We start from the raw sequence: 18,689 nt of genomic DNA, 5'->3' as shown, positions 1-18,689 counted from the left end.
ACGAATGCTGTGCAATTCATTGAAATGTCTGGTCAGGGATTGTCTTGAGAAAAAGCATTTCAACCTACAGTGTGCTGAAAATAAGTTAGTCGCAAATTCGGCATGTTTCTGCTGTGCTCCTTGTATGACTAAATTAGTTTTTATAAACTTCCCAGCTTAGAAGTTTCTTTTATGATGCTTATTAAAGTGGATTTCCTTAATATTTTATTTCTATATTGTTATTTCTCAAACTGGATTCTACTCGTTCAGTGCAGTCAGTTTAGTTGGAAGAGATTTATCATCTTTGGTTTTTATTTTACAAATCCAACCTTGTTTATATTGATCTAATAATTTTTGGTGTATGGCCATGATTAACCTGTTGGTGCACCTTCTGGAAGTTCTGATGTAACTGTGAGCCTGCATATCCCCAAACAAAGTGTAGAAACTTTCACTTCGGGCTGGGAATTTTTAGGTAAATAAAATACGGTACAAGAGTACCTTATACACTTTTCCCCACCTTGAGGTAATTATTCTTTCCAGATTCTTTGGTAGCTAACTGCTATTTTTAAAAATTCTTTCACAGGATGTGGGTGTTGCTGGCTGGGTCAGCATTTGTTGCACATCTGTAATTGCCCTTGCGAAGGTGGTGGTGAGCTGCCATCACTTTAAACCACTGCACTTCATGTAGTGTCGGAACACTCAAATGTTGTTGGGGAGGAAGTTCCAGGATTTTGACTCAATGACAGTGAAGGAATGGTGATATAGCTCCAAGTTAGGATGGTGTGTGACTTGGAGGGGTCTTCCATGTGGTGGTGGTGTAAATTCTGTCTTGCGTCTTTACAAGATCAATATGCCAGGCATTCCTACCAATTATATTGTGGATAGAAGAGTCAGTGACAGACAGGTTAGTGGAGGTGAATTCAAACAGATTATTTCCTCCTGTTGGTTCCTCACCATCTAATGGCCAAAATCTAGCAGCCATGTCATTTTGGACTCAGTAAGACGTCTCACAACACCAGGTTAAAGTCCAACAGGTTTATTTGGTCGCACAAGTCACTAGCTTTCGGAGCGCTGCTCCTTCAGCAGATGAGTGGGAGTTCTGTTTACAAAACTCAATTTACAAAATAATGGTTGGAATGCGAGTCTTTACAGGTAATCAAGTCTTAAAGGTACAGACAATGTGAGTGGAGAGAGGGTTAAGCACAGGTTAAAGAGATGTGTATTGTCTCCAGCCAGGACAGTTAGTGAGATTATGCAAGCCCAGGCAAGTCGTGGGGATTACAGATAGTGTGACATGAACCCAAGATCCCGGTTGAGACCGTCCTCGTGTGCGCGGAACTTGGCTATCAGTCTCTGCTGAGCGACTCTGCATTGTCATGTGTCGTGAAGGCCGCCTTGGAGAACGCTTACCCGAAGATCAGAGGCCGAATGCCCGTGACCGCTGAAGTGTTCCCCAACAGGAAGAGAACACTCTTGCCTGGTGATTCGAGCAGTGTTCATTCATCCGTTGTCATAGCGTCTGCATGGTCTCCCCAATGTACCATGTCTTGGGACATCCTTTTCTGTCTTTTTTGTAAATTGAGTTTGTCTTTTATATGCCCTGTTTGTGAACAGAACTCCTACTTACCTGATGAAGGAGCAACGCTCCGGAAGCTCGTGGCTTGTGCTACCAAATAAACCTGTTGGATTTTAACCTGGTGTTGTGAGACTTCTTACTGTGTTTACCCCAGTCCAACGCTGGCATCTCCACATTTTGGACTCAGCCAGCTTGATCAGTGGCACTACCAAGCCATACTTGGCGCTGAATGATTGCACCTTTGTAAAGACCTTGATTCCTCCAGGATGTCGTCTATGTGGTGGTGAGGGACTGATTCATCAGTTTGGGATGAAGGTGGGTCATAAAAAGCTTCCTTGGTTTGTTTAGACTTAAAGATGTGGTATTTTTATAGGGTTCAGAGTCGATGTTCATTACTTCTACCCATGATTTCGGATATATCTATTCAGCATGTGGAATAGCAATCACCCAGGGATGGTGATAGAGGAGTCTGGAATTTTGACTCAAAGGTATCACATTTTGAGTATGACTTTGCCAGTTGTTGTTTGAATTGTCTGTGGGACAGCTCTATTAAATTAGGTACCAGTCCCCAGATATTAATGAGAAGGGCAGTTTTAGGTTGAGTGGTCTAATATTATTGAATCCTGTCCTGATTTTATTTGATTTGTTGTCAATGGGGAGAAGTCAGAAGATTTTTTTTTCGTATACATGGACATTAGGATGTGATGTGCCCGAGATAGATATTGAGACACAAATTAGGGTAGCGATAAAAATGTAATTGGAAGAGAATATAGGGAAAGAACACGGGAAAATGGGATTAGTATAGGTGTTGAAGACTTGAACTGGCATAGGCATGACCTTATAGCTTTTTGTGCTCTTGATTTGATGATCATAGAGAAAATCGTAGAGTCCCCACAGTGCAGAAGGAAGCCATTTGGCCCATCGAGTCTGCAACAATAACAATCCCACCCAGACTCTATCCCCGTAACCCCACATATTTACCGTGCTATTCCCCTTGATGCTAAGGGGCAATTTACCATAGCCAATCAATCTAATCCACACATTTTTGGACTGTGGGAGAAAATTGGAGCACGCGGAGGAAACCCATGGAGACACGGGGAACGTGCAAACTTCACACAGTCACCTGAAGCCAGAATAGAACCCGGGACGCTGGAGCTGTGAGGTAGTAGTGCTAACCACTGTGCCACCCATGATATTTTAAGAACCTCAATGATCTAAATTTAGTTATTTGATTAGTGATATTTTTAGTCTCCAGATATTAAAATTATGTAAATGCTTGCAAGCACTGGCACAAGTCAGGAGTTCCATTACACTGACTAATTGGGGTACACAACTTTCTTTGGAGCCTTTGAACATGTTGCAGCTCCTGCGTGCCAGGAGTTTTTCCACTTGTAGAGAGAAATAGTCTGCTGGCAATGTGACTTTTGTAATGATATGAAAGTACCTAGACTGGAAATACAAAAAGTAATCAGTGTTTCAGGGAGGGTTTCTGCAAAGCAATTTTCCATTCGAAACATGGAATAGTCTTTCAATTTCACACAGTATTTTGTGGAGGGATGCTGAAAATCTGAAAAGTTTCTAAGCTGTTCTATACAGTTGAAGCAAATTTTGGGTTATTATTACTTTCTCTGACTTCTATAAAATTACTGTTTGTGTTGGGAGATTGAAGGGAGACTACAGCAGTAGCTTCATGTTGTTCATTCCTGTTTCATTTCATTTCCCTGACCATACTAGTTACAATTTTGACCGTGGAAGTTTCAGTACATTATAAATAAAATATCTAATTGATTCTGGACAAAAATAGAAAAATAATGTGCACGTCAATCATTGTCTGGCTGCCAGTAAGGCGTTTTATGAAGAGAATGGTTTACCTGCTAGTTTTACATGGGAGTAATTAAGTTGCTCTTTTCAACCTGTTACTCACTATTACTAGATGGCCACAGGATAGATGCTTTGCAGTTTTTCACAAGACAATTTATTGAGCTCAGGAGACTGTACCAAACATTGAGTATTTCTTGGTGGGGGAATAGTCAGTAGTGCTGCAGCTTTAGATAGGCATTCAATAAAGCCTTCAAAGGTATACAGAACAATCTGACTGTGCTTTTTATTTCATAGACATCAGCTGTCCCAAGGGCATGGCTCTCGACAGATCACCTCTGCATAGTTTGGTAAGTATAAAGAAAGACCAATTACTGCCAAGTTATTATGTGAATATATTGCGTTACAGACAGGGGAGAGAAGAAACCTGAAATCTATTTTCATGACGTCTGTAAGCAGCGAGGTGTTTTATTGTTGAAATGGGCTGTGGAGCATTTCTCCCAATCCTTGGTTTTTAGAGGTCAGTCTTTAAAGTGATTTGTAGCAAACTCTTTTCAGAATTAAATCAGAAGAATTGTTCATTCATACTTTCAAACCCAGAGAATGGTCGCAACTTCATACACACACACAAGCACTCAATAAGAAGATAGGAAAGAGTTTTTACAGCTATGGGTAACCTACAAAAAAAAAGAAACAGATATAGATATCAGTTCATGTGATTGCCAGAGTCTGGAAAATCAGAGTTCATTAATATTCCGCCACGGAAGAGTTACAGTTCAGGCAGGCTCAGCTAGCTGAATAGGGAGCTGCAGAATTCCTGCAAAGATGGTGACACAGCAAGATGCGGTTGGTCTACAGAGACTTGGTTTGCTTGGCAGACAATGGCTGGAATCTTCCAGAGAAACAGGCTTCGAGGAAGCTAAGATTCGATGCAGACTGTTTGTCAGCCTGAAGTCCTGCTGTGGCATTTGCAGGTTAAACAAAAGACTGACTTGAGAGTCTAGAAATGTAACCAAATTTTCCAAAAGCTTAGGTTATGCGATGTTGCCTATTAGTATATCAGTAGCAGGCTAATGAGCAGTTTCTATGCCTCTGGTCAAAATCCACTGTTCACCTTCGGAGATAGATGATTGCTGTTAGTGGGTTTTGATCTTTTGTGATTGGACCAGGCTGGGGAGACAAATTATGGTCCCTGATTTTGTTGATTATGAGGACACATTACAGTGAGTTGTGAAATTCCACAAGGCTGAGGGTTGAGCTTTTGTCCTGTAACTGTGGTTGGAAATTTACAGAAATTGTAGCCAATTCCTGAATTAAATGACTTGCAGCAGCCATCTTTTGGTTCAGCAAAGCCCATTTTTTTAAATAAGCAAAAAAAGATTTGAGTTTAAACAATTTATTATCTTTTTCATGTCTTAGGGACATAACAGAAATCAAGGTTCAAAAGAATCAAGTGTCATCTCTCCAGTTACTATTACTGGTTGCATTGCCATCAGCATCACTCCATCTATATCAGATTTCGGAAATGCAGGAAACCTGTTGGGGTTAGAGTAGCTTCATTTGTTGCCCTTTGCTGAAGAGACCTATTCATGAGAGGCATATTCTTCGACTTCCACATATGAAATGGCTATCAGGTGTCACTGTGGGTTGTTATTTTCAATGTTAGCATCCATTGCCAAGCTGCTGCAGCCACTGATCATCATGTGATGCACACTGCCCTATAGCTGATGTCACCATTTCCCACTGCTGTTGGTTAGGTGTCTCCAAAGTGTGAAAATTTAAGTTTTGGGCTTTGCAAACATCCCTGAAGTGGGTCTTTGGCTGCCCGACCGGTTTTCTGGCTGTCGCAGTTCACCATTCAGAAAATCCTTGGCAATGCTTCCACTTTCCCTTCTGTGAATGTGCCCGGGCCAGCAAAATCACTTCTACTTGGTGTGTCAACTTTCCTGGGAGATTTGTCTTTGAGAGGCCTGCCACATTTGGGATTTTGTGCTTCCAAGAGATACCCAGACTGAGCTGCGAACATCAAAGATGAAATTCATTGAACTTCCTTTCTTGACAGATGGATGTTGCCCTTGTTTCACAACCATACAACAAGGTGCTGAGAATACAGGACTCATAAACCAGTATCTTGGTCTGAAGAGTTTCTCCGTACCTGTTTCATGAGTCAGCTGAAGGTGGCAGTTGCTTTCCCTATGTGTGTGTCAAGTTCTGTGTAGTAGGTAAAAAAATATCTCCTTGAGACTGGTATGAGTCAAAATAGAGTAGGCTTTATTCTCACAAGCTTGCGGGAGAACTTGACCCCTTGAAAGCGGAAGCCAAAGTTCTCCCTGAACACAGAAAAGTGGGGATATATATACAACATGGCTTCTAATACTGGTCACGAATCAACCCCAGACCAGTCATGACTCAGAAATACAATTTACAACTGCTGGTCACGAAGCAAGCTTCCAGACCAACTACAAAAAATACATTGATAACTTCTTGACTATAAACCAGTGTATCTGGCATTCTCAGCTCATGAAGCGCAGGTCTTCTGTTTCCTGTTCTTCCCGCGGTTTCCCTTTTGAAGTTCCGACGCTCTTCCAGCTGCCCCAGCGGGAGTTCCTCTTCCATCGGCCGTATCGCACTTCACACCTTGTAATGATCTCTTCCGTTTACATTTACCACGCAAGCCTGTAGAAAAGGTAAGACTTGCATGTCTGCAAACACATTCACATTTACATTTACATTTGACTATCTATTGTTATAAGAATGAAAGTTAACTTGTATTAATGTCAGAAGCAGTATAAACAAGGGGATTAGCCATAATGAAGGGTTATGCTTGTGATACATTCTAAGTACAAAGTTCAACCTTTTAGGTTCAAAATACATTAACTCTTTGCCTTTAGGTACAAAATACATTGAGTACAAGAAACATTAACCCCTTCCCTCCTTCATCTGCATCAAAAGCAGAATTACCTGGATTGACTGGGACTGTGGATCTATTGTAGCAGGATTTGCTAACCACTTCCAGCAAGGTGTTATTTAGTGTGAACAAAGGCAGAGATGTGACACCCTGCTGCATAACCATGGATTTCTTGATGCATGTATTTAGTAAGGGAAAACACATTATAGGCATGAGAGAAATTATCCATGAGTCTTTGTTACTCAGTTGCTGTGTGAGTGACGAGCACAGTATCATAAGAGTACAGGAGTTCCCTGACCAAGATGTGCCATATTTTTGTCTTCACTTTCAGTCTGGACGTGAACCGTCTGACCCTAGTATGCAGATAAACTACTTCCATGTCTGCTGAGAAAGCTAGGAGCACAAAGAAGAAAATACCAAACAATTTGGAGGCTAGGACACAGCCTGTCCCACTCAATTCTTGACCCTGAAACTGGCACAAGTGGTCAAGTCAAATTGTGCAGTACAGTGCACGTTGTCATGAAAGGAGCAGATGAAGCTGAGGAACCTTGATGGACAGTGAACTTGCCCCAGAATGTAGAGACCTGCCCCGCTGATGATGTTGAATGCTTTCATGAGATTGATGCAAGTAACATAAAGAAGTATCTCTTATAGCAAGCATATGGAAAAGATCATGTCCACTATAGATCTGCCAACATGGAAGCCACAGTGTCCTTCTGGATGCACTCAGTTTGCAATTTGATGGTGTTTTTTAAGCATGACTGCAGTGAAGGCCTTCTCAGTGACACTGAGGAATGAGATGTCTTTGCAGCTGTTGCAATATCCTCTGTCAGCTTTATTTTTGTGCAAAGTGATCATTTTTGTGTCAAGCTTGTCCTGTGGATCCTACCATCCAACAGAGAAGGTGAAGATCACAAGACCCACCTGGTTCACGAATGTCCTTTTTGGATGGATCTATTGTAGCAGGATTTGCTAACCACTTCCAGCAAGGTGTTATTTAGTGTGAGCAAATGCAGAGATGTGACACCCTGCTGCATAACCATGCAAGGAAATCTGCCATCCCTACCTGCTCTGGCCTACATGTGACTCCAGAGCCACAGCAATGTGGTGGATTTTTAACCCGCTACGCCATTTCAGAAAGCAGTTAATCAGTTGTATTAAACCACTAAAAGTCTTAAAAGTAATGGAAGCAGATGGACGACCTGACATTGACCTAGGTGCAGGAAATGACAATGGCAAACTCAGCCCTGTTGACGCTTCGAAGTCCTTACTAACATCTTGGGAGTCTGTGCCAAAATTGGGAGAGCTGTCTCACAAACTAGTCAAGCAACAGCCTGACAAAGTCCTCCAGAATCGTACTTTAGAGATAATGTCCCAGACACCACTGTCACATCCCTGGATATGTTCTGTCCCACCAGCAGGACAGACCCAGCAGAGGCGGTTGCATAGGTGGTATACAGTTGGGAGGGAGTTGCCCTGGGAGTCCTCAACATTGACTCTGGACTACGTAGCATCAGGTCAAACATGGGCAAGGAAACCTCCTGCCAATTAACAGGGATCTTCATCCCCTCAGCTACAGAATCAATTCTTTTCCATGTTGAATACTACTTGGAGGAATCACTGAGGGTTGCAAGGGCACAGAATGTACTTGTGTAGGGGACTTCAATGTTCACCACTAAGAGCAGCTCGGTAGCACCACTGCAGATTGAGATGGCCATTCCCTAAAGGACGTAGCTGCTCGACTGTGCCTGCAGCAGGTAGTGTTTGAACCAACAAGAAGGAAAAACGTACTTGACCTCATCCTCGCCAACCTGCCTGTTGCAAATGCATCTGTCCATGACCATATCAGTAGCAGTGACCAACTCATACTACTTGTGAAGACAAAGTTCTGTCTTCACATTGAGGATGTGCTCCATGTTATTTTGTGGCAAACCACTCTAAATGGGATAGATTTCAAACAGATCTAGCAACTCGAGGTTGGGCAACCATGAGGTGCTGTGGTTCATTCGCAGCAGAATTGTGCTCAATCATAATCTGTAAACTTATGGCTTGACATATCCCCCTCTCCCATTGCCACCAAGCCAGGGGATCAACCTTGGTTCAATGAAGAGTGCAGGAGGGCATGCTAGGAACACCCAAAAATGAGGTACCAACATTGTGATGCTGTAACACAAGATCACTTACCTGCCCAGCAACAGAAGCAGAAAGTGATAGAACTCAACGATTCCACAACCAAGGGATCAGATTTGCAATTCTTTGCAATCCTGCCGGCTGTGAACAGTGCTGGAAAATGAAACGACTCACTGCGGGAGGAGGCTCCACAAATGTCCCCATCCCTAATGATGGGGGAGCCCAGCACATTGATGCAAAAGATGAGGCTGAAGCAGTTGCAACTATCTTCAGCCAGAAGTGCCAAGTGAGTGATCCATCTTGGCCTTCTCCGGGGACCCCAGCATCATAGATGCTAGCTTTCGGCCAATTCGATTTACTCCATGTGATGTGAAGAAGTGCTGATGGCACTCTGGCAATACTACTGAAGACTTGTGTTCCAGAACTTGCTGCACACCTAGCCAAGCTGTTCCAGTACAGCTACAGGACTGGCACCTACCTGACAATGTGGAAAATTATCCAAATGTGTCCTGTACACAAAAAGCAGGACAAATCCAACCCGGCCAATTATCGCCCCATCAATCTACACTCCATCATCAGTAAAGAGATCGAACTAATGAAGCAGCACTTACTGAGCAATAACATATTTGCTGATGCTCAGTTTGGCTTCTACCAAGGCTCACTCAGCTCCTGACCTCATTACAGCCCTGGTTCAAACATGGACAAAAGAGCTGAACTCCAGAGGTGAGGTGAGAGTGACTACCCTTGACATTTAGGCTGCATTTGACCTAGTAAGGCATCAAGGAGCCCTAGCAAAACTGGAGTCAATGGGAATCCGAGGAAAAATCTCCAGTTGGAGTCATATCTTTCACAAAGGAAGATGGTTGTAGTTGTTGGAGGTCAATCATCTCAGTTCCAAGATATCACCGCAGGGGTTCTGCAGGGTAGCGTCCTAGGCTCGACCAACTTTAGCTGCTTCATCAATGACCTGCTTCCCATCATAAGGTCAGATGTGGGCATGTTCGCTGATTGCACAAAGTTCAGTACCAATCCCAACAGCTCGAATACTGAAGCAGTCCATATTCAAATGCAGCAGGACCTGGACAATATCCAGGCTTGGGCTGACAAGTGGCAAGTAACATACATGCCACACAAGTGCCAGGCAATGACTATCTCTGCGAGAATCTAACCATCAGCCTTTGACATTCAGTGACATTGCCGTTGCTGAATCCTCTGCTAACAACAACCTGGGGGCTGCTAGTGACCAGAAACTTAATTGGACTAGCCATGTAAACGCTGTGACTACAAGAGAAGGTCAGAGGGTAGGAATTCTGCAGCGAGTAACTTGCCTCCTGACTTCCTAAAGTCTGTCCATGATCTACAAGTCAGGAGTGTGATGGAATACTCTCCTGTGTCTGGCTGAGTGCTGCTCCAACAACACAGAATAAGCTTGGCATCATGCAGGACAAAACAGCCTGCTTGATTGGTGTCTCATCAACTAACGTTCACTCCCTCCCCATCAACACACACAGTACTAGCAGTGTGTACCATTTATAGATGCACTGCAGGAACTCACCAAAGCACCTTCCAAACCCACGACCACTATCAGGACAAGGGCAGCAGATACCGTCACCATCTTCTCAAGGGCAATTGGGGATGGGTAATAAATGCTGGCCTAGCCAGTGATGCCCATATCCCTTGAATAAATAAAAAATGGTGTGGCAGCAGTTCGACTGGCACTTGTGTGGCATGGAATTGCCAATATCAACAGTGGCAATTCTGTGACTCTCCACATGACTTTCTAAGACGCATTCTAGGTAATTTCAATGAAATCTTGGATTGGACAGAAATTGATGCTGTGGTCATCCATGGGGTGGGCTAGATCAACTTTGTGCCGCGAATGAACTCTGTATCAGCAACACTTTTTTTCAGGGCGCATATTGCCCCACACTATCATGGCGTCATCTGAGATCTGGCTGTTGAGACCAGGGTAGTTGTTATGGGGGACTTTAACTTTACAAATATTGACTGGAAAAGCTACTTTAGAAGGATCAGTTTTTGTCCAATGTGTGTAGGAAGGCTTCCTGACAGTATGTAGATAGGAGCAGCACGGTAGCACAGTGGTTAGCACTGCTGCTTCACAGCTCCAGGGACCTGGGTTCGATTCCCGTCTTCGGTCACTGTTTGTGTGGAGTTTGCACATTCTCCTCGTGTCTGCGTGGGTTTCCTCCGGGTGCTCCGGTTTCCTCCCACAGTCCAAAGATGTGCGGGTTAGGTTGATTGGCCGTGCTAAAATTGCCCTTTGTGTCCTGGGATGCTTGGTTAGAGGGATTAGTGGGTAAATATGTAGGGATATGGGGTAGGGCCTGGGTGGGATTGTGGTCGGTGCAGACTCGATGGGCCGAATGGCCTCTTTCTGTGCTGTAGGGTTTCTAAGATTCTAAGACCAACAAGAGGCGAGGCCACATGGATTTGGTACTGGACGGGATTGAGGTTCATGAGGAGGAGGTGTTAACAATTCTGGAAAGGGTAAAAATAGATGAGTCCCCTGGGCCGGATGGGATTGATCCTAGGATTCTCTGGGAGGCTAGAGAGGAGATTGCAGAGCCTTTGGCTTTGATCTTTGTGTCGTCATTGTCTACAGGAACAGTGCCAGAAGACTGGAGGATAGCAAATGTCCCCTTGTTCAAGAAGGGGAGTAGGGACAAGCCTGGTAATTATAGACCGGTGAGCCTTATTTTTGTTGTGGGCAAAGTTTTGGAAAGGATTATAAGAGATAGGATTTATAATCATCTAGAAAGGAATAATTTGATTAGGGATAGTCAGCATGGTTTTGTGAAGGGTAGGTCGTGCCTCTCAAACCTTTTTTGAGTTCTTTGAGAAGGTGACCAAAGAGGTGGATGAGGATAAAGCGGTTGATGTGGCATATATGGATTTCAGCCAAGCATTTGATAAGGTTCCCCATGGTAAGCTATTGCAGAAAATACGGACACATGGGATTGAGGGTGATTTAGTGGTTTGGACCAGGAATTGGCTAGCTGTAAGAAGACAGAGGGTGGTGGTTGATGGGAAATGTTCATCCTGGAGTTCAGTTACTAGTGGTGTACCGCAAGGATCTGTTTTGGGGCCACTGCTGTTTGTCATTTTTATAAATGACCTGGATGAGGGTGTGGAAGGATGGGTTAGTAAATTTGTGGATGACACTAAAGTCGGTGGAGTTGTAGACAGTGCGGAAGGTTGTTGCAGGTTACAGAGGGACATAGATAAGCTGCAGAGCTGGGCTGAGAGGTGGCAAATGGAGTTTAATGCGGAAAAGTGTGAGGTGATTCACTTTGGAAGGAGTAACAGGAATACAGAGCACTGGGCTAATGGTAAGCTACTTGGTAGTGTGGATGAACAGAGGGATCTGGGTGTCCATGTGCATAGATCCCTGAAAGTTGGCACCCAGGTTGATAGGGTTGTTCAGAAGGCATACGGTGTGTTAGCTTTTATTGGTAGAGGGATTGAGTTTCGGAGCCATGAGGTCATGCTGCAACTGTACAAAACTCTGGTGCGGCCGCATTTGGAGTATTGCGTACAGATTTACCGGGATGTTGCCTGGTATGGTGGGAAGATTGTATGAGGAAAGGCTGAGGGACTTGAGGTTGTTTTCGTTAGAGAGAAGAAGGTTAAGAGGTGACTTAATAGAGGCATACAAGATGATCAGAGGATTAGATAGGGTGGATAGTGACAGCCTTTTTCCTCGGATGGTGATGGCTAGCACGAGGGGACATAGCTTTAAATTGAGGGGTGAGAGATATAGGACAGATGTTAGAGGTAGGTTCTTAACTCAGAGTAGTAAGGGCGTGGCATGCCCTGTCTGCAGCAGTAGTGGACTCGTCAACATTAAGAGCATTCAAATGGTTATTGGATAAACATATGGATGATATTGGAATAGTGTAGATGAGAGGGGCTTTAGATTGGTCTCACTGGTCGGTGCAACATTGAGGGCCGAAGGGCCTGTACTCCGCTGTAATATTCCATGTTCTATGTTCTAACTTCACCAGGTTATCACCAGAAGCCTTGCATTTTCCATGCCCACACTTGCCTCCGTGCAGATTGTGACACTGACCGCTCTTGTCAGCAGCACGGTGATGCAAACTAGACGTTTCACAGATCCTGAAACAACGTCCACCACACAACAACATCCCTGATGCAAGAAATGGTATGGTGGCACAGTGACTAGCACTGCCTCTCAGCACCAGGGACCCGGATTCAATTCCGGCCTTGGATTACTTTCTGTGTGGAGTTTGCACATTCTCCCTGTGTCTGCGTGGCTTTCCTCTGGTTGCTCCAGTTTCCTTCCACAGTCCAAAAATGTGCAGGTTAGGTTGATTGGCCATGCTAAATTAACCCTAGTGTCAGGGGGATTAGCAGGGTAATATGAGTGGTTACGGGACAAGGGCCTGGGTGGGATTGTGGTTGGTACAGATTTGATGGGCCGAATGGCCTCCTTCTGCAGTGGAGGGATTCTATGATTATGAAATGATGCCAAGAACCAGTAATAGTAATAAAAGGAACAAAATTAAAAAGTAACTAGATTTTGAAAAAGCAATGGGAAGTCCCTCACCAGTAGCTAAGGAATCAAGCTGCCAGTATTGATGTAAAGACTGCTCGTCAGTGCAAAGACTTGATTTGAGGGGACGTGACTTTTCCGAATTGCCTCACACACAAGACTCCACAATGTTGCAGTTCCTTATGGTGTAATCATAATTGACAACTAATTTTTATGTTGTTGCGTTGCTTGTTTTGGTGTATTAATTTTAAAGAATGTTTTTCTCTCTTTTCACTCAGACGAAATGCGTGATAGGAAAAATGTGCATTTAGAAACTTTTGATCCACTTGTTTCATAGTCATTGAGGTTTACAGCATGGAAACAGGCCCTTCAGCCCAACGTGCCCATGCTGCCCCTTTGTTTTTAACCACTAAGCTAGTCCCAATTGCCTGCGTTTGACCCATACCCCTCTATAGCCATTTTACATATGTAAAGAAAATTATACCCGCTTCTATTACTACCTCTGGCAGCTTGTTCCAGATACTTACCACCCTTTGTGTGAAAGAATTGCCCCTCTGGACCCTTTTGTATCCCTCCCCTCTCATCTTAAACCTATGCCCTCTAGTTTTTGACTCCCTGACCTTTGGGAAAAGATATTGACCATCTAGCTAATCTATGCACCTCATTATTTTATAGACCTCTATAAGATTATCCCTCAGCCTCCTACGCTCCAGAGAAAAAAGTCCCAGTTTGTCCAGCCTCTCCTTATAACTCGAACCATTAAGCCCTAATAGCATCCTTGTAATTTTTTTCTGCACCCTTTCTAGTTTAATAGTATCCTTCCTATAATAGGGTGACCAGAACTGTGCACAGTATTTCCGAGTGTGGCCTTACCAATGTCTTGTACAACTTCAACAAGACATCCCAACTCCTGTATTCAATATTCTGACCAATGAAACCAAGCATGCTGAATGCCACCTTCACCGCCTTGTCCACCTGTGACTCCACTTTCAAGGAGCTATGAACCTCTAGGCCTGGATCTCTTTGTTCTATAACACTCTCCAACGCCCTACCACTAACTGAGTTAGTCCTGCCCTGGTTCGATCTACCAAAATGCATCACCTCACATTTATTTAAATTAAACTCCATCTGCCATTCGTCAGCGCATTGGCCCAATTGATCAAGGTTCCTTTGCAATCTGAGATAACCATCTTCACTATGCCACCAATCTTGGTGTCATCTGCAAACGTACTAATACCTCCTAAATTCTCATCCAAATCATTGGTATAAATGACAAATAACAGTGGACCCAGCAACGATTCCTGAGACACACCGCTGGCCACAGGCCTCCAGTTTGAAAAACGACCCTCTGTTCTTTTGTCATCCAGATAATTTTGTATCCATTTGGCTACCTCACCCTGGATCCCGTGAGATTTAACCTTATGAAACAACCTACCATGTGGTACCTTGTCAAAGACCTTGCTAAAGTCCATATAGACAACATCAACTGCACTGCCCTCTTCTTGGTTACCCTTCAAAAAACTCAAATTTGAGAGACATGATTTTCCACTCAAGAAGCCATGCTGACTATCCCTACTTCTTGCCCCTCTAAATGCCTGTAAATCATGTCTCTCAGAATACCTTAAGAACATAAGAAATAGGAGCAGGAGGAGGCCATCTAGCCCCTCGAACCTGCCCTGCCATTCAATAAGATCATGGCTGATCTGTATCTAATAACTTACCACTACAGATGTGAGGCTCACCGGCCTGTAGTTCCCAAGCTTTTCCCTGGAGCCCTTTTTAAACAACAGCATGACATTTGCTACCCTTCAATCTTCAGGCACCTCACCTGTGGCTGTCGATGATTCAAATATCTCTGCTAGGGGATCTGCAATTTCCTCCCTAGCCTCTCACAATGCCCTGGAATACACTTCAGGTTCTGGGGATTTTCTACCTTGATGCGCTTTAGGACTTCCAGCACCACCTTTTCTGTTATATGTACACTCCTCAAGACATTACTATTTATTTCCCCAAGTTCCTAACATCATGTCTTTCTCAACAGTAAATACTGATGAGAAATATTCATTTAGGATCTCGTCCATCTCTTGTGGATCCATACATAGAATACCTTGTTGATCCTTAAGAGGCCCTACCCTCTCGCTAGTTATTCTTTTGCTCTTTATGTATTTATGGAATCTATTTGGATTCTCCTTTGCCTCATCTGCCAAAGCAATCTTGTGTCCCCTTTTTGCCCTCCTGATTTCTCTCTTAACTCTACTCCTATACCCCCTATACTCTTCAAGGGATCCACTTGATCCCAGCTGTCTATGCATGCCATGTGCCTCATTTTTTTTCTTGATGCTCTTGAGGGCCTCAATATCCCAAGTCTTCCAGGGTTCCCTACTTCTACCAGACTTGCCCTTCACTCTAGGAGGAATGTGCTTACCCTGAACCCTGGTAAATACAGTTTTGAAAGCCTCCCACTTACCAGACGTCCCTTTGCCTGCCAACAGACTCCCCCAATTAACTTTTGAAAGTTCCTGCCTGATACCATCAAAATTGACCTTGCCCCAATTTAGAATTTTAACTTTTGGGCTAGATCTATCATTCTCCATAGCTATCTTAAAACTAATGGAATTATGCTCACTGGTCCCAAAGTGATCCCTCACTAACACTTCTGTCACCTGCCCTTCCTTATTTCCCAAGAGGAGGTCTCTAGTCGGGCCATCCACATACTGAATGAGAAATTCCTCCTGAATACACTCAACAAATTTCTCTCCATCCAACCCTTTAATACTATGGCTGTCCCATTCAATGTTGGGAAAGTTAAAGTCCCCCACTATTACCACCTATTTTTCTTGGAGCTATCTACCGTACATATTTGCTCCTCAATTTCCTGCTGACTATTTGGGGGCCTATAGTACAATCCTATCAAAGTTCTATTGTTCAGATATGAATTGAAACCTCTGAGTTTGTGGTAACAAGATACATGATATTGACTGCTTTTCTTTGTTTGTGCAGGTGTAAAGAACTGGTCCTAGCCACTGTCAGAGCATTTTTTGATCTTGTTGATCATCAGACAAATCAGGTAGACTTAATTTAATTTTACGTGAATAGTTATATTCGCTATCCATGATTGTTACATGGGATTTCTTGATCAATAGATTTGGATAATTACTATGAATGCTGGTGTGTAAGTCAACTCTTGAAGCTTCAAAAGTCCTTCCAAAATCAGGATCGACTTATAAGCCGAGTATAAAAGTGAATGACTGGTGTGGTTATGAGTGGTTGCCATTTTGAAATGTCATTGGCTTCTGACGCAAAGAGTGATTGTGCTTTAAACTTCAGAATTAATCCATAATACACAACATCAAGGTATTTTCGAGGCTTGCTTGGGTCTTAGCATACCATAACTATCCATTTCTTTTTCTGCTTGTTTGGTATTTTTCCATTTTTCTCCTGTGGCAAATACTTGCACTCCACATAGAGTTTCTCCATTGTGAAAATTCAGTGTGGGCAAATCATGGTCAGAACCTGTGTTTCAAAAGCAATGGGATTATTGATCAGTTTCTGATCCTGTTATTTGAAGGATGAATGTTGGCTGTGATATCAGGAGAATTTCCTTTTTTTAAAATTCCTGTCATGGGATTGTTAAATGACAGAGTGGCATAGATTAATGAATCTGATTATAGACTAGGCTTTTGTTTAATGTTGCATCAAAAAGGCACCATCTTCACGGGGCATTAATACTTAGAATTAAAGACACAGATACATAGGACTTGGGAACAGGAGTAGGCCATTCAGCTCTTTGAACCTGCTCTGTCATTCAATAGATTGTGGCTGATCTTCTGGTGGTCTCAACCCCATTTCCTGTTTGCCCCATTGTCTATCAAATATCTGAAAGAATTCTGGAGTAAAATTTCATACAATTTACTGGAAGAAAAAAAATAAAATTAACACAAGCCTTTATCGACCGAATCCATGACACATTCCTGTCTGAACAAAGAAAATTGCAGGGGCTTAGTTAAGACCCTGAGGGGCTTAGTTAAGACCAATCTTCTGACACCATTCGGATTTTCAATCTGAACAAAGAATAACAAAGAACAGTACAGCACAGGAACAGGCCCTTCGGCCCTCCAAGCCTGCGCCAATCATGATGCCTGTCTAAACTAAAACCGTATGCATTTATGGATTCAGTATTCTTCCATTCCCATCCTATTCATGTATTCGCCTAGATGCACTTTAAATGCTGCCATTGTACCTGCTTCCACCACCTGTCCAGGCAGCGCGTTCCAGACATTCACCACCCTCTGTGTATAAAAAAAACTGCCTTGCACATCTCCTCTAAACTTTTCCCCACACACCTTAAATCTATGCCCCCGAGTACTTGACTTTTCTACCCTAGGAAAGAGCATCTGACTATCCACTCTGTCCATGCCACTCATAATCTTGTGAACCTCCATCGTTCCATGAGAACAAACTAAGTTTATCCAATCTCTCCTCCTAGCTAATACCCTCCAGACCAGGCAACATCCTGGTGAACCTCTTCTGTACCCTCTCCAAAGCATCCACATCCTTCTGGTAGTGTGGTGACCAGAATTGTACACAATATTCCAAATGAGGTCTGACTAAGGTTCTGTGCAGCTGCAGCATGACCTGCCAATTTTTGCACTCAATGCCCCGACCGATGAAGGCAAGCATGTGTATGCCTTCTTGACTACCTTATCCACCTGCGTTGCCACGTTCAGTGATCGGTAGACATGTAGGCCCAGATCCCCCTGCCAGTCAATACTCCTGAGGGTTCTGTGATTTACTGTATAATTCCTACATGCATTTGACCTTTCAAAATACATTATTTCTCACTTGTCTGGATTAAACTCCATCTGCCATTCTCCGCCCAAGTCTTCAACCAGTCTTTGTCTTGTTGTACGCTCTGACAATCCTCTTCACTATCCACAACTCCACCAATTTTTATGTCATCTGCAATTAGACTAGCTACATTTTGCTTCCAATGAACAACCAAGGCCCCAGAACTGATCCCTGTGGAACACCGCTAGTCACAGCCTTCCATTCAGAAAAGCACCCCTCTACTACTACCCTCTGTTTTCTATGTCCAATGTAAGAGTTTTAACAACACCAGGTTAAAGTCCAACAGGTTTATTTGGTAGCAAATACCATTAGCTTTCGGAGTGCTGCTCCTTCATCATGTCGATATGTGCGATCTTCTTGGAGATCCTTTCCACTTGGAGCCGGCAGTTTGTGGTGTCGATGGTAGTCATGATGTGGAGATGCCGGCGTTGGACTGGGGTGAACACAGTAAGAGTTTTAACAACACCCAGGTTAAAGTCCAACAGGTTTATTTGGGAGCAAATACCATTAGCTTTCAGAGCGCTGCTCCTTCGTTGACGAAGGAGCAGCGCTCCGAAAGCTAATAGTATTTGCTACCAAATAAACCTGTTGGACTTTAACCTGGTGTTATTAAAACTCTTACTGTGTTCACCCCAGTTCTATGTCCAAGCCAGTTCTGTACCCATCTTGCCAGCTCTCCTCTGAGCCCATGTGACTTCACCTTTTGTACCAGCCTACCATGAGGTACCTTGTCAAAGGTTTTACTGAAGTCCATGTATACAACATCCACTGCCTTTCCCTCATCTATCTATCTTTTTCACTTCCTCGAAAAACCCGATCAAGTTAAATGAAGCACGACATCCCCTTCGCAAAACCATGCTGTCTATCAGTAATAAGTCCATTTGTTTCCAAATGTG

General features: G+C 43.4%; 1 protein-coding gene across 1 annotated transcript in view; it reads left to right on the top strand.

Moving 5' to 3' along the window:
- The window catches only part of pgap1 (post-GPI attachment to proteins inositol deacylase 1), a 147,418-nt gene that overhangs the window by 19,175 nt on the left and 109,554 nt on the right, over positions 1-18,689 (top strand). Inside the window, exons 6-7 of the mRNA XM_078227717.1 lie at positions 3,671-3,723; positions 15,946-16,012. Of these exons, the coding sequence (XP_078083843.1) occupies positions 3,671-3,723; positions 15,946-16,012 (120 nt within the window). The remainder of the gene's footprint in view (positions 1-3,670; positions 3,724-15,945; positions 16,013-18,689) is intronic.

The sequence above is a fragment of the Mustelus asterias genome, chromosome 14 (genome assembly GCF_964213995.1).
Source record: "Mustelus asterias chromosome 14, sMusAst1.hap1.1, whole genome shotgun sequence".
NCBI classification, from domain to species: domain Eukaryota; kingdom Metazoa; phylum Chordata; class Chondrichthyes; order Carcharhiniformes; family Triakidae; genus Mustelus; species Mustelus asterias.
Note: the sequence above shows the minus strand (reverse complement) of the source record. Positions and strands in the feature narration are given on the sequence as shown.